The 15947-nt window shown below is 37.0% G+C and overlaps 1 protein-coding gene across 6 annotated transcripts in view; it reads right to left on the bottom strand.

The window, feature by feature from the left end:
- LOC145259749 (histamine H2 receptor-like) overlaps positions 1 to 15947 on the bottom strand; it is a 150916-nt gene that overhangs the window by 8877 nt on the left and 126092 nt on the right. For 3 of the 6 annotated variants that reach the window (XM_080117458.1, XM_080117460.1, XM_080117459.1), the window contains exon 3: positions 12233 to 12354. The exons of the other annotated variants lie outside the window; for them this stretch is intronic. In XM_080117458.1, coding sequence (XP_079973584.1) covers positions 12233 to 12322 — 90 coding nt within the window. In that variant the 5' untranslated portion in view covers positions 12323 to 12354. The remainder of the gene's footprint in view (positions 1 to 12232; positions 12355 to 15947) is intronic. 6 annotated transcript variants of the gene reach the window in all.

Raw genomic sequence — 15947 nt, 5'->3', positions numbered from 1 at the left:
CTCTGGTCTTCACTTAAGTTATTTGTTTCTTCTGTCAGATAATGATGATCGGGAGGGACACTAATTTTTTAGAATTCTACTTGAGGCAAATCTTGATAATTATTGATACAAAGTTTCCCCAAAGGACCAGTAAATTAATTTAAAAATTGCTGTAAATGGCAGTTCTTCTATTGGAACCTGAAAATTGGAAAATTTGCATGTTTAATAATAGAGCCAGATTACATAATAAATACCAATATATTATTTTATTTTCCACAAAAAAGGAACATAATTGCAGGTGAATCTATAGAATTAATTTTACCTCCTTGTTAGGAGGACAAGTGCAGATTATGTGCCTTGTTTGACAATTCTCTGTCTTGCACTTTACTGCGAAGTCATCACATCCTAAGGAAGAAAGTTTACAGCTACAAGAAGATATATCAAACAGTGTCTAGCTATTCTTTCATTCTTTTCACTTTAATTGCTGCAAGAGATTTCCTGTCAATCTGTTTGGCCCTCTTATAGCAAAATATATTAACCTTCTGTCCAATATAATGTTACCTTAACAAGGGCATTTGTGGATTAACTGCTTGCCGAATACTAATTATTTACTTGGCGATTAACTTAAAAATCTGGAAAATAACTAAACTGGATGAATTGTGAAGTTGGGGGTGCTGTTTCATCCAAATGACAAGGTGGACTAGCAAACTTTGTGAACCACGGGTTAAAACTGAATGTCGTGCTTTTACTGACATTCTAATCTGAAAAGTAAAATAAATAAATGGATTATAACTGAAGGAAACTGTTTTAGGCTATGTTCCAGTTTCATACGTAAAAAATAAGTGCTAGTTATAAGAAATAATGAACTTTGTGGATTTGAATTAGATGTATTGAAGAGAGAGGACCAAACCAAATCAGAGGCATAGTAGTGTTTAGTTTAGACATTTTAGCAGATTTTAGCCCCTCCTTCGATAACATGAATTTATCCATAAAGAGCTTGCTGTAGCTGTGCCATTTTAAACGAGTGTTTAGTGTTTTAAAAACCAGTGCTTGTACATCTACGTTACTATGCTATTTTTAATAGTATTTTCAGGTTAAATTTAATTTTTAATGATATTTTTGTTTATCAAATTAAATTATTAGGTGAAAGTACAGAATAGTTACAATACAACCTCCTTGCCATAATAAGAATGGCTTTCTAAATAACAAAATTATTTTAGCACAATAACATAGATGCACAAATAACGAAAAACCTTTAAAGCTTATTTACTCGTATTAATCTTTGTGGGTTATCCGATTTTAAAACTATAATTTCAGAAGAAAAACAATTACTCCCTAAAAAATAAATTAAAATTTGGTACTAATTTTCTGCAAAGTAGAAAAACTTGAAAATTTACGTAGTTATGTTTCGTAAAGAATGTGTAGAATACACTTGTATGGGCTGTTTTTTTTTAAAATATAAAACTGGAGTATTACCATATTTTAATAAAAATTTCAAATAGAATTTGATGTGAAATATTAGGTTGGTGCAAAAATGTTTTTGACGTTCATTTGAGTGTCAAAAAATGCCATTATTTTTGCACCAACCTAATAGAAAAACAAATTAAAAAAGATAAAACAAATGTTTAAATTCACTGCAGACACTTGAAATATAATACATATTTTAAACAAGTCTTTTTTCGTTTTTCCTTTCGAAATAAGCCTAAATCTTAATGTTTTCAAATTAAATAAACAAACTTTAATTTTCAATATCAATAACGAGCGTGTTGCACCGGTGAAATCTAAAATGTTTCCACTCCAAAAAGTTCCTGAAATGAAAAAGCGAACTTTGGTCGCTATTATTTAAAAAACATAATTCTGCCTTTACTGTTAATATTTATTTTATTAATTTATTATCCTCACTCATTTTATTTAAAAATGTAGTCTAAAACATATTGCAAATAATGATTCCATTTTCTTAACAGTACGGGTTGTTTTGATGACGGGATGTTCTTAACAATTCACCGAAAAACTTTTAATCGCTTCAATTTTTTAAATTTTAAAGTCATTTCCTCAAGCAAAGATAACGATTTTGAGAAAAATATTTCTTGTAGGTCTTTTCTATGTTAAACCTCAACTATCATCACTATTGCCTCACCGAGTTCCAAAATCGACCTGCCCTAATGTGCATATATTTCTCAAATGCAAAAATACACTTGCAGAGAGGGGAAGATTTAAGTGTAACCAGTAGTTTTAAATTAAATGTTTAAAATTTTATCATTAGCAATTAAAAATTTTTTTTTTTAAATTCAATTTTCACCTCAAACAAGGTACAGTGCAACTTTGAAGCAGGGGCTACTATCGGGGACATAATTTGCAGGGACATTATGAAGGGAGATGAGTAGAAAGATGTTTGTTCACATTACACTTGAACTTCTGTATATCAATACAGTTGGGAAATTAGCAATGATAGAAATTTTGCTTTAGAAAGAAAATTTTCTGGCATCAGAAAATGGGCACAAAATTTTCCGTAACCTAAAATGTCCAGATTCCCGATTCCGACCTAACGTTGCAACACCAATTATATATGCACACACACACACACACGGAGTGAAATAGACCGATTCTTAACGCCATATTGATAATCATACTGAGCTACATATAACATTTTAAAATCTGGCTCTAAAGCAATTCATAACTTTCGCTCGAAAAAGAAATGTATAATTAAAAAAAAAAGAAAAAAAAAAGAAAAAAAACAGCCCCCCCCCAAAAAAAAAAACAGAAAAAAAAAACAAAAAAAAAAAACCAGAAAAAAAAGGGATCCTGATTATGTTGACATGCATTTTAGAATATTGGAAACCAACACGTGTCCTCGAAGAAAAAGACTGCTAAAGGCAGATTCGAAAAAGAAAATTTGTAAAAACATGGAAAAACTTAAAGCGAAAAAGCAGGTGTTTTCTTGCTTTAAAAAAAAAAAAAAAAAAATCGAGTTCATGTCTTCGAATGGAGTGCGTCAGAGTGAACCCCTCCCCTGCCACATTTCTAGTAACCCTCGTCCCAGAAGTCCTGATCCAAAACCTTTTTTTCCTTGGTAACTTCTGCTTAGTCTTTTAGAGATCTTGTAACCCTTCCTCAATCACCTCCCGGGCCCCACGCCCATGTTCATAACCCCTCCCGCCTTTCACCCCTCTTTGTAGAACATGTACTCACGCATACACAAAGTTGACCTGACTTGAAGATCTAGGGCAGATTTTTTTTTATAAGCACAAAGACGTTTGTTTATCTACTATCAGAATGGCCGACTCCACTGATCTGAAAATAAAGATGACAAGGGAGAGAGAGACACACATACACACACACACAGATAGACAGAGAAGCAGAGAGAGAGAGAGAGAGAGAGGGGGAGAAGCAGAGAGAGAGAGAGAGAGAGTGAGAGAGAGAGAGAGGGGGAGAAGCACAGAGAGAGAGAGGGGAGAAGCAGAGAGAGAGAGGGGAGAAACAGAGAGAGAGAGGGGAGAAACACAGAGAGAGAGAGGGGAGAAACACAGAGAGAGAGAGGGGAGAAGCAGAGAGAGAGAGAGAGAGAGAGGAGAGAAGCAGAGAGAGAGAGAAGCAGAGAGAGAGAGAGAGGGGAGAAGCAGAGAGAGAGAGAGAGAGAGAGGGGAGAAGCAGAGAGAGAGAGAGAGAGAGGGGAGAAGCAGAGAGAGAGAGAGAGAGAGGGGAGAAGCAGAGAGAGAGAGAGAGAGAGAGGGGAGAAGCAGAGAGAGAGAGGGGAGAAGCAGAGAGAGAGAGGGGAGAAGCAGAGAGAGAGAGGGGAGAAGCAGAGAGAGAGAGGGGAGAAGCAGAGAGAGAGAGGGGAGAAGCAGAGAGAGAGGGGAGACGCAGAGAGAGAGAGGGGAGAAGCAGAGAGAGAGAGGGGAGACGCAGAGAGAGAGAGAGAGAGAGAGAGAGAGGGGGAGACGCAGAGAGAGAGAGGGGGGAGACGCAGAGAGAGAGAGAGAGAGAGGGGGGAGACGCAGAGAGAGAGAGAGAGAGAGAGAGTGGAGACGCAGAGAGAGAGAGAGAGGGGAGACGCAGAGAGAGAGAGAGGGGAGACGCAGAGAGAGAGAGAGAGAGAGAGGGGAGACGCAGAGAGAGAGAGAGAGAGAGGGGAGACGCAGAGAGAGAGAGAGGGGAGACGCAGAGATAGAGAGAGAGGGGAGACGCAGAGAGAGAGAGAGAGAGAGAGGGGAGACGCAGAGAGAGAGAGAGAGGGGAGACGCAGAGAGAGAGAGAGAGGGGAGACGCAGAGAGAGAGAGAGGGGGGAGACGCAGAGAGAGAGAGAGAGGGGGGAGACGCAGAGAGAGAGAGAGAGAGGGGGGAGACGCAGAGAGAGAGAGAGAGAGAGAGAGTGGAGACGCAGAGAGAGAGAGAGAGGGGAGAAGCAGAGAGAGAGAGAGAGAGGGGAGAAGCAGAGAGAGAGAGAGAGAGGGGAGAAGCAGAGAGAGAGAGAGAGAGAGAGGGGAGAAGCAGAGAGAGAGAGAGGGGAGAAGCAGAGAGAGAGAGAGGGGAGAAGCAGAGAGAGAGAGAGGGGAGAAGCAGAGAGAGAGAGAGGGGAGAAGCAGAGAGAGAGAGAGGGGAGAAGCAGAGAGAGAGAGAGGGGAGAAGCAGAGAGAGAGAGAGGGGAGAAGCAGAGAGAGAGAGAGAGGGGAGAAGCAGAGAGAGAGAGAGGGGAGAAGCAGAGAGAGAGAGAGAGGGGAGAAGCAGAGAGAGAGAGAGAGGGGAGAAGCAGAGAGAGAGAGAGAGGGGAGAAGCAGAGAGAGAGAGAGGGGAGAAGCAGAGAGAGAGAGAGAGGGGAGAAGCAGAGAGAGAGAGAGAGAGGAGAAGCAGAGAGAGAGGAGAAGCAGAGAGAGAGAGAGAGAGAGAGAGAGGGGGGAGAAGCAGAGAGAGAGAGAGAGGGGAGAAGCAGAGAGAGAGAGAGAGAGAGAGAGAGAGGGGAGAAGCAGAGAGAGAGAGAGAGGGGAGAAGCAGAGAGAGGGAGAGAGAGAGGGGAGAAGCAGAGAGAGAGAGAGAGAGAGGGGAGAAGCAGAGAGAGAGAGAGAGAGAGAGAGAGAGAGGAGAAGCAGAGAGAGAGAGAGGAGAAGCAGAGAGAGAGAGAGGAGAAGCAGAGAGAGAGAGAGGAGAAGCAGAGAGAGAGAGAGGAGAAGCAGAGAGAGAGAGAGAGGAGAAGCAGAGAGAGAGAGAGGAGAAGCAGAGAGAGAGAGAGAGGAGAAGCAGAGAGAGAGAGAGAGAGGAGAAGCAGAGAGAGAGAGAGAGGAGAAGCAGAGAAAGAGAGAGAGGAGAAGCAGAGAAAGAGAGAGAGGAGAAGCAGAGAAAGAGAGAGAGGAGAAGCAGAGAAAGAGAGAGAGAGAGAGAGAGAGAGAGAGGCAAGAGTGTCAAAGATTGAGACAAGACACGGAAAATGATGTGATAAGAACAGAAAAACTAAAAAAAAGGGGGGGGGTTAAAGGATATAAGAGAAAGGGATTTGAGGGGTAGGGAGTGAGGGGGGATGAAAAAAATGGTGCGAGTGAAAGTAACGAAACTGCCAGTTTTTGCAAAAATTGGACGTAACTAAAAGAATTTCAGATGAGGTGTGCAAAAATATAAAACGAAAGACTAAATTCAAAATAATTTGAAAAAAAAAATGCATCACAAAATCTAATTTCTTTACAGATGGCGATAAGTTGTCACCCTTTCTCCCACACGCTTGACATTTTATTTATAGCAACATATTCAGTACGAGGCTTTAGATACGACCGCGTTTCCTTCCTCTAGATCCCCCCCCCCAAATCCCACCACCAGCATGGAGCAGAAGGGTGGATGACAAGACAACTACCCCCCTATCTTTTCCCGTTGAAACAATAGTTTTTACTTTAATAGGGACTCGCTTTTAACAGTAAGACAAAAAAAAAAAAAAAAATACAACGTTAATCTGTATTGGTGTCTGCTTTCAACTTTAGGGTATTTTGCCAAATAGACAAAACGAAAAATTGGTCGAATATGACATAAGTTTTACCAAAGACAAGATAAGTTACTGTTCTGTCCATGTGGAGAAGTTTTTGTCGTAAATTATTTTAAAGCATTTATTCACTTGAAAACCAAAATCGCTGACATTGGAAGATCATCTGGTGAATCTATAATCGCTCAAATTCAAAAATCAAATACTGGTAGAACATATTTTCGTACGATTTGTGATGTTTATTACGCGAATTTCCATCAGTATGTTTGATTTTCTATTCTTGAGCGAGAATCTACACTTCTCAGATGAGCGGCTAATAAAGTTTTTTTTTTTCTTGTTCTTAAGACTTGCCACTAGCTTTGTTTCAAATATCTTTATAACCATTTTGCTTAAACTTAACTTGCTTAACTTAAAGTGATGTAGACAGAGACACCGGTAACATTAGCCGTAGATCATCAGTTTTTACATCATGTGCCGTATCTTGTTCGAATGGCTTCCACTGAGAAACTAATTTGAAAACCGTTTTCTCTTGCTCGGAAAACATAACGTCATTAGTCATCGTTCGACTGTTTTGTCTACGGCGTTTGATCTCTGCTTCTCCCCTTCTGCATCAACTTTCAACACCAGTCTCAGTGGACGATTGTTTTCAGCTAGGTCATCCTTACATGTACTAAATGTGACTCGTCACACTAGCTAACTTAATCTCTACTGACAGAGCCTTTAGAGTATAACACAAGAAGCACTGGAAACGGATTGCCTTTTTCCCCCTTAAACATTTTAGGGTAATTTGGATAGACATTTTAAGCGCATATCAAGAGAACTTGAAAGCTTACTAGACAGTATTCTCGAGTTTCCAAGGTTTAAGCAGAAAGCTGGATACTTCATCAGATTAGATGAATTCTTGTTCTGGAATCACGGAAGATCAAGAAATCACAAAAGGTGATCTACCATATTTCAATGGTCAATTAAGGAAAGGGAAATTACATATATAGAACCGCCCACCTGTGAACTGTTCCAATGGCCTGCTTTCCATACTATGGTCGTCTTCAAGTTCAATGTAAACAAGTTCTTGTTGAGCCCCCCCCCGCGAATAATCCATTTCTACCGCTAACTGTTAATACGCGGTTATCACGGTGACCACCGTACACTCATTATCCCTTATCCCCGAGTGGCCTTCAAACCTTGATAAGTGGTGATTCCCATGTAAGAAAAAAAATGAGTACTCATTTTTCCTTTAACATTGAATTACACGCATATATACAAGAAAAAAACTTGAATGCCTATAGGAGAGAACTTGAATGCCCACTAGACACTATCCTCGAGTGTCTAAGGTCTCTCTGTACGGGTGTTTGTCAGAACAACCTGACATGAGGATACTTTTCCATAGAAGTAAACCCTGACCAAATATTCCAAATAACATAGTATTTGCGACCCAAATAAGATCTCTTCAGTATGGCCAACCAACATTGGCTTTTATAAAGAATGGTAAATCTTCAAGTGACGTTATCTCGAGTAACAGCAGAAAGCTGCATACTTCATCAGATTAGATGAATTCTTGTTCTGGATGGTTGGTTGTTTTTGTTTTACGGCATATCAACCTTTTTCAGGTTATTTAATGCCGAATCTAGTTATTTTGAGGAACGATTTTTAATGGAGTATTTTTTTTTTAAGTCAGATTCTATTTAACCCATAGTTGGAACCCTAACAGATACTACCACTCCGGGTCAGAGTGGACCTGGGAGCAATGGCAATTAAAGGGTGGCTCCACACTCCCCAAAGCCCGCAAGGCGGGGCCTCACCATCGGATATAGTTTTAGGTCATATCCAGGACCTCTTGTTCTGGAATCACGGAAGACCAAGAAATCCAAAAAGATATTCTGTGACGTATTTAATTGGTCAATTTAGGAGAGGAAAATTATGTTCATATTTTCTATGGATCTCATATAGAGATCAAGTGTTAAACCCAGTAAGGAGACCCCCCCCCTTGATTTCTGAAAACTTCGACTGAACTAAAAGAAAACAAAAGGGGACTCAAATAGCGATCGTTTAGGAGACAAGTCTATATAGTTTAAAGTATATTCACGTTTATACACGGTACTAGCAGGTCGCCCGGCGTTGTCCGGCCTTAAAATACGAATAAATTTTAATCAACACAGAAACTGAAACGTGTATGCAAAACAGTTCTAAACAATTCACTACTTGTAAGTAAAAAATTAGAAAAAGTACTCAAACTGAAACCAAAACTTAAATAGAGTGAATCAAGTACGATAACCATTAGACTAGCTTGACCCTATCTTTACAAAGTGTTTTCCAACCTACTACAAAGCCGTCATGTTTCACAGCCGCGCATGCGTGAAATAGTTGACAAACAGAAAATCCAGTACCCCCCCCCGTACCAATTTTTACATTTTGACCACTTAGCTTCCATTTCTTCCGGATGAAAACAGATTTTAAAGTTTTCCACCTGTCTGAATGCCCTATCTACAAAATTTCAAATCTGTAGATCAAAAATTCGTTGAGTATATAGGTTGAGAAGTGTCCTCGCGCACATTTTCACTTTTAGAGATATATAGATTAAAAATCAACACAGGATGTTCACACGATAATGGGTTTATTTTATTAGAATGTACGTTTTTTTTTTTTTTTTTTTTTAGTTTTTTTTTTTTTTAGTTTTTTTTTTTTTTAGTTTTTTTTTTTTTTAGTTTTTTTTTTTTTAGTTTTTTTTTTTTTTAGTTTTTTTTACAACTCATGTATTAAACATATTCTAAAACATACCAGGACGAAAAGGTAAAAGGATGATTTAGCACATTTACAGTTGACATTTATAAAAAAGACAGCTTACATTATACAGGGTGTTCAAGAATTCATGGAGTGATTTTTAACTTGAATATATTATTTTTTATGATACAATAATGAATTTTAACGTATGACGAAGACAATGGAGATTTGCTTCACAAATTAGTGACCTTTTCAAAACATTATCCATGACGCATTGCAGGATCATCCAATTACGATTTACTTTCTAGGCTTCATCTCATTTCCCGTAGAGTTCCAGGTTTATTTATTGATGTAAACTTTCTTTGGGATATCCTGCAAAACGACGCCAAGATAAATATTCTATTAAAATACTTTTTTTTTTTTTTAAACTAGACTTTTTTTTACTGGCGTTGTCCCGTCGTAAAATACGCTTAAATATATTCCAATTTATGCAGATTTCATATATATATTTTTTTTATTATAGAGTAAATACTCTATTGGTTATTATATTGTACCCAATATATATAATAATCACTAGGTCTATGACAGAATATTCTTTTCATTATTTTGACTCTCGGGTATATATCAGCTAATATCTTATATGCTTTTATATAGAGTGATGTGGTTCTCGGTTGATTAACTGTGTCTAACTATTTGATATATACTTGAGAGTCAAAACAATGAAAAAAATATTCTCTTGTCATAGCCCTAGTAATCATTTTGAAAGTTAAAAAATGACTTGTCATCAGCTGAAATTGAAACCAAAATGTTTAACACTCCAGTCATGGTCGTTATTTTAACGCTTCAATCTTCGTCGTAACTCATCTATCGCTAGATGGATAAAAATTAAGCTACATCAAGCTATATATATATATATATATATATATATATATATATATATATATATATTAGTAATGTGATTGATAATTTAAAAATCAAATTATAATTAAATTAAAAATCTCTTCATTTTAATTTTTTTTCCAGATACATCTGCCTTACTTTTAATGCTAGGTTTATTTATGGTGTCTTTTAAATTTAATAAAACCCCTTCACAATTTGCTGATGAGGAAACCTTGTTTATTAAAAAACTATATGTAATAATTATTGTCCGTAACTTGATGTCTACCACAATAAAAACATTGTTTTCCGAAACGATCGTACAAATAATTGATTTTGTTGTTGTTCCTTCTTATGAAACGGGTTTTTAATTTAATTATAATTTGATTTTTAAATTATCAATCACATTACCAAATATTAAATTAGTTCTAGGATATTTACCTATCGAGCTTATTATATATCTAAATTACAACGAGCACTTTTCTTTCCTGTATTTTAATTAAACTAGTAATTTCACTATTACATTAAAATACACTCTGCTCTTTAGACTATTGTTCTAATCTCCTTTATATATATATATATATATATATATATATATATATATATGCATGCTTAGAGGTTAGTCGATTTACTCCTAATGTCATTGTTTTTCTATTTAAATTTTGTCCACATTAGCAGCCATTTTTACAAGCGAAAAACCAACTCGAAAGTGTTCCTTAGGTCCAAATACCATATATATATAAGTTTGTCAGAACGTTTTCATCCTGAATTCTACGCAATTATGCATGCTGTAGAAACCATGCCCTACTGCCCATAAAGGTTAAACTTGAAAACAGCAAATGTCCGACCAAGACGTAAGGAGAATGTTCAGTGAATATGATTCTTCAAAATAACTGGGTTGGTTGTTTTATTTTACGCCATATCAACCATTTTCGGATTGTTTAACGGCGAATCCAGTTATTTTGGAAAAAGGTTATTTTTCAATTTTTTATTTTTTTTAAAATATCTACAACTATATATTTAATAGTGCTTCGTTTGATAGTTTTATAGAAGTAAAAATAAAACGTTTTATTTTAACTTTGCAGAACATGATTGAGTTTTGCAAATGGAAAAGAATAACATCAATGTTTGGTGCTTTTTTTTTTGCCTGGAAGCCAGTATCTTTAGACTGGCCTGATCTGGTTGCACCAAATGCCTTAACAAGTATTACCACTACGGGCCAAAGTGGACCTGGAAGCAATGGTAACTAAGTAGCAACTCCACATTCTCCTTGTATCCTAGCATGTTCATGCTTCCATCCATTGTTGGCCCGATTCCTGAAGACATCACATGATTTGAATTTTGCAGAATACATGGGATGGTTTGCCATTACCTTCCCCAACGCAGTGGCAGCTAACTCGCCTGTTTGCACCTATCTGTTGTCCTTAGATCATCCGCATAGTTGCAGTCGAATAACGTAACTCTTAATACCATAAGGTATTGCTTGGTCTTCGAGCCAAGATCAAAGTTCAAAGTGTAGTATCTGTTCCGATAGATACTGCAATCAAAGACCATATGTGGCGGGGGCAACTCCACATATCAGACCATTGCTCTTGCAGCATTATTGGTCAATGTAGGAGAAACCCTTCATACCAATTATCACTATCCAGTTCCCCCTCGGGGGAGCTTGTCCCCCCCCTTCACATTAAAAAACGGCCTTGTGCCTATTTTGCTCAGTGGGGAAGCAAATGAATACTTAATACCATAGAACTGTTGATCTGCTAGAGATTCATCCTCATCCACGGCCATCCAACATCTTGCTGTTGACGTCATCAGAGTTACCTTCTCCTAAATGCATGCACCTGTAGATACCGGCCTGAAAGTTTCTTATGACTGCGCGGTACATACAGCGCCAAGCCTTTTCAAATGGTCACCCATCTGGTACTGACCAGGTTCATTCTCCACAGCCCCCAAATGTGGCCTTACAACTGGATGTATTTTTAAGGTCAGGACCATAAATATCAAAACGTTCTGAAAAGGAAATCAAGCTGTTCCGTCTGCCTGCTTCCCTCCGGACTACAACTTGGATGTCTTCAAGTCCAATGTTAACAAATTCCTAATGAACCGCCCCCTTAAGTAAACACTTCAGCAAATCTCACTAACGTAATGTACTTGCAATAACCCTTATCCCTGCGTGGCTTCCGGGCCTTGATAAGTGGTGATCACCGTGTAAAAAAAAAAAAAAAAAAAAGCGATTAAAGACCAGAAAAAAAATTAGTCCTGGAGTTCATTAAAAATCTAATATATAAAAGGTTATATGTCTGTCTCCATATTTTCAAACTTTCTCCTCCGAAACTAAAAGTCATAGAGCATTGGGCCTCAATGTTTTTTTTTTTTTTTTTTTCTTTTACGAACCATTCTTTTATGGGCCTTTAGCCGGTTGAAATAGTTTTTAAGGGGTCAAAAAGGGAAGCAGAATTGAAAAAATTGTTACACATTTTGTACATCTATCTTTATTTTTAATCGGTTCATAAGAGCGTCACGTTGGTACAGTGGTAACGTCACCTGCTCTCAATGCTACAGTTTCGGTTTCGAAATACTTTCGAAATCACAATTCAATATATACGAAATTTTGGCAAATTAAAACATTTAAGCGTATTTTACGCCCGGTCAAAGTCGGGCACCCCACCGCTAGTTAAATATAAAATAGAAATAAGTACCTGGGCAATATCCCTAGTAAGATACTCTGGACCCTTCATCGGCTGGACAAAACTCAAGCAATTAAATAAAAAATAAAGCAACGAAACCATGCACTGCACGCGAGGGATGACACCAACTGCACCTACGAAAAAAGAAAGGGGGAAGAGGATAGTTTAGTATAGAAGACTTTGTAGATGATGCGATATAAAAAAAAATAGAAAAAATACGTATTCTAAGATACATAAAGTATCATAATTAACAAAGATGTTTTGGGAGTCTTGAATCAAACATGCGGTGTGTGTATATATATATATATATATATATATATATATATATATATATAGTCATCAACATACAGTCCTGTTTCAACTCATCAGACTAGCATCTCTCACAAGCCCAGGATTGAACCTAGAACCGTCGTGTTGACAGTCGGCAATTCTCCCACTCGACCATGGAATCGACGCCCGTAAATAACTCGTCGGAATGTCTATTTAAATAGACACTCGCCACCACTTTTATAGTGCTCAAATCGCCTGTTCGTAAACAAACAACAATTAAGTAGCGTATATATATATATATATATATATATTACATACAGTAGACTGTGCAAAGGAAAAGGACCTCATGGAGGACAACGGAAACGGTTCAAGGACAATCTGAAGGGCTTCCTCAGACAGTTCGGGTTGCATTCTAACTCATGGGAAAAACTAACCCAAGACAGAAAGGGGCTACATTTGCGGAATCCGCACGCAATGAAGAACACAGGGGAAAATGTGACATTAAAAAGCAATCAACATCTGATACAGAATTATCCCACAGGTGTCCAACATGTGGGAAATTCTTCAGAGCTCAAATCAGTCTAACAAGCCATCTTCGAACCCACAGAACAATTGCATTATCACGGTCATCTTCGCAAGCACGAACGAGTATAATTATAATCTATTAGGCAAGTCTCAATCATTTGTGTTTGTATGTCTGCTAAAAACTTGTCATCCGCATCAAACCGGCATGGACCTAATACTGTGATAAAGAGCGATCTCTCGGACACATAATATCGAAAAATGAAAAAAAATTTGTCAATTATTTAATTTAGAAATATCTTGTTTGTAGAGGAGTGGAGTCAGGTAAAAAAAAATATTTAATTTCGACGCTGTTAAACACACATGCGAACGGTTATGTTGCTTCATTTTAAAAATAGAAATTTGTAACGTGATAACATCGGTGGCGTTTTCGTCCACTCTATAGCGTTTTCGCTTACGAACTTAACTTTTGCAAGTTAGCGCCCACCACGCGGTATTTTTTTTAAATAACACAATAAGTAATAACTAGGGCTGTGACAACAGTATATTCTTTTCATTGTTTTGACTCTCGAGTGTGTATCCTTGATATCATATATTTTTATATAAACTGATGTGGTTCTCGGTTGATTAACTGTGTTGGATATATACTCTAGTTATAACAATGAAAAAAAAATTCTCTCGTCATAGCCCTAGTAATAAGTAAACGTTTTTCTCTATCTTAATTTTTTTTTTTTTTTTTTTTTTTTTTTTACGGGGATTAAATTTTTGTGTTTTTATTGCATATCATTCTTCAAGAAGTTTTTTTTTCTCTCCTACCTTTTACAATTCTCAACTTTACGAACCGCAAACACAGAACTTTCCAGACTAGCATTTAACAAAGTTCTTGAAAGTTCTGCTGAACAATCACGTTGGAAAAGTGATCAGCACCATTTTCATGTTTTTTTTATCTCTGTTATTATTTGTCTCAATGTTTTGCTCATAAATTTTGCTTTCGGTTTCGATTCTGGTTGATGGCACCTAAGTGCTTCCCCCCCTTTTTTTTAATTGACTTATGATATACGAAATCTATATTAAAATATATTTAACCTTTTTTACGACTGAGTAATCCACCCTCCCAGTGAATAAAAGTGAAACTTAAACTAAAAGAAAAAAAAAATAATGTGATTGTTAAAATTTTATTTATTACAATTTCACCCCAAAACAAGGCACATTGCCACTTTGATGTAGGGGGCTACTATCAGGGACATAAGCTACTGGGGTACTATGTAGGGAGTTGGGTAGCAAGATGTCGGTTCACGTTACACTTGAACTTCTGCATGTCAGTACAGTTGGGGAAGCAGGAACTCGGAAGGGAATTCCAAAGTCCAGCGGTTCTGGGGAAGGAAGTACTGAAGTAGAAGGCTCTCTTACATCTAGGGATTTCAACTGTGAAGGGGTGGGGTTTTGCTGCTTGTCGGGTTTTGAATAAATTATTTTCTAATGTATAGGAAAAACTGAGAAATTGACATGTAGCGATCCGTTTCGTTGAAACAGACAGCACACAGCTAGTTAAAGACCAAGTGACTACAGTTATAACCACGTCTTCAAAAGGAAAGATGAAATTACAAAAATTAAACACAGTCTTGGCAAATCCATTATAAAACCAATTTTATCAAATCAAATGGTTTTAAAAATGATGAGTGGTCTCAGCAATGACAAAGGCAGAGTCTGCCACACAGAAGTCAAGTGTGAGCCACTTGGCATCCTGTCATGGAACGGCTACTATGCAATACGGCTCAATGGAGTGTGTGATTATCTCCATTGGACCATCTATCAAAAGTTGAATATCGAATGCAGCAGAAAATACCGAGAACATGTTTACCAGAAAGAACAGTTGGAAATAAGTCATACACCATCCAATACGACTATGCAATTCGTACAGTTATGTACCTAGAAAATAGTTATTAAAACTGACAAAGATATGAGACAAAGAGAAGAGAATAAACCTCACTAGAAGTGTCTCCAATGATGCTGGTTAACCAGGACTGAGAGATAAAAGATAACGAAATATCAAACTCATGACAACATAAAAAGAAATTAGAATCTTAGGAAGATCTCTATCATTCTAGTAATTACTGGAGCAACCAAACTCATGAAAAAGAATTTCAAAAACTACCTGGCAAATATATCAGGTGAACCAAGTGCAAGAGAGATACACAATTGCACTTAAAGGGACAATTAGAATCTTAAAATGATCTTCCGGTTGGAATGTATAAGAGTTGATGAATGTCTGGCGTTTGGTAGCATGCCCCACCCCCAGCTAGAAAATATTTTTTTTAAAGTAAAAAATTTACATGTCGCATAGAATCAAAATTTAAAGATTTTATTTAAAAGAAAATTTAGGCTCTTTTCCAAGTGGTCTTGTGTAATTATTCAAAATATGAATTTGAGACGCTAAAACCGGCACAATCGAAAAATGGTTTCAAAACCACCGTCTGTCTCTACAACTATATAAATGCAACTGAGTTCGTTCCTTATAAACTCCGAAACGGCTGAACAAGTGTTTTACAGAACTTTAGTGTACAAGTCTGGAAGTGATCTTTAGTCAAGTTTTATCCCAGAATACACCCGATAATTACCGATAATCGAAATCTTATTGTAATTTATCATCGGTAAAGCCATTTTGTCCATGTCGTCGCTTAACAATGATAGAACAACGGGCCGTGAAAATTCTACTTTGGGTAAGTTGATAGCGTATTTTTTGCATGACATGGTCTGTAGCTTCAAACTTCGCACGTAAATTTTTTTCATTAACGACAAAAATTTTTATAAGACTTGAAAAAAATTTTTTTTTTTGCATGACGTGGTCTGTAGATTCATAAAAGAAAGAGTTTATATAAAATAATTTTATAAAAGAAACAGTAGGTTCTCTAGAGTGCAATGTAAAATAACATAT

The sequence above is a fragment of the Euprymna scolopes genome, chromosome 35 (genome assembly GCF_053919585.1).
Source record: "Euprymna scolopes isolate OS-2025 chromosome 35, ASM5391958v1, whole genome shotgun sequence".
Taxonomy (NCBI): domain Eukaryota; kingdom Metazoa; phylum Mollusca; class Cephalopoda; order Sepiida; family Sepiolidae; genus Euprymna; species Euprymna scolopes.
Note: the sequence above shows the minus strand (reverse complement) of the source record. Positions and strands in the feature narration are given on the sequence as shown.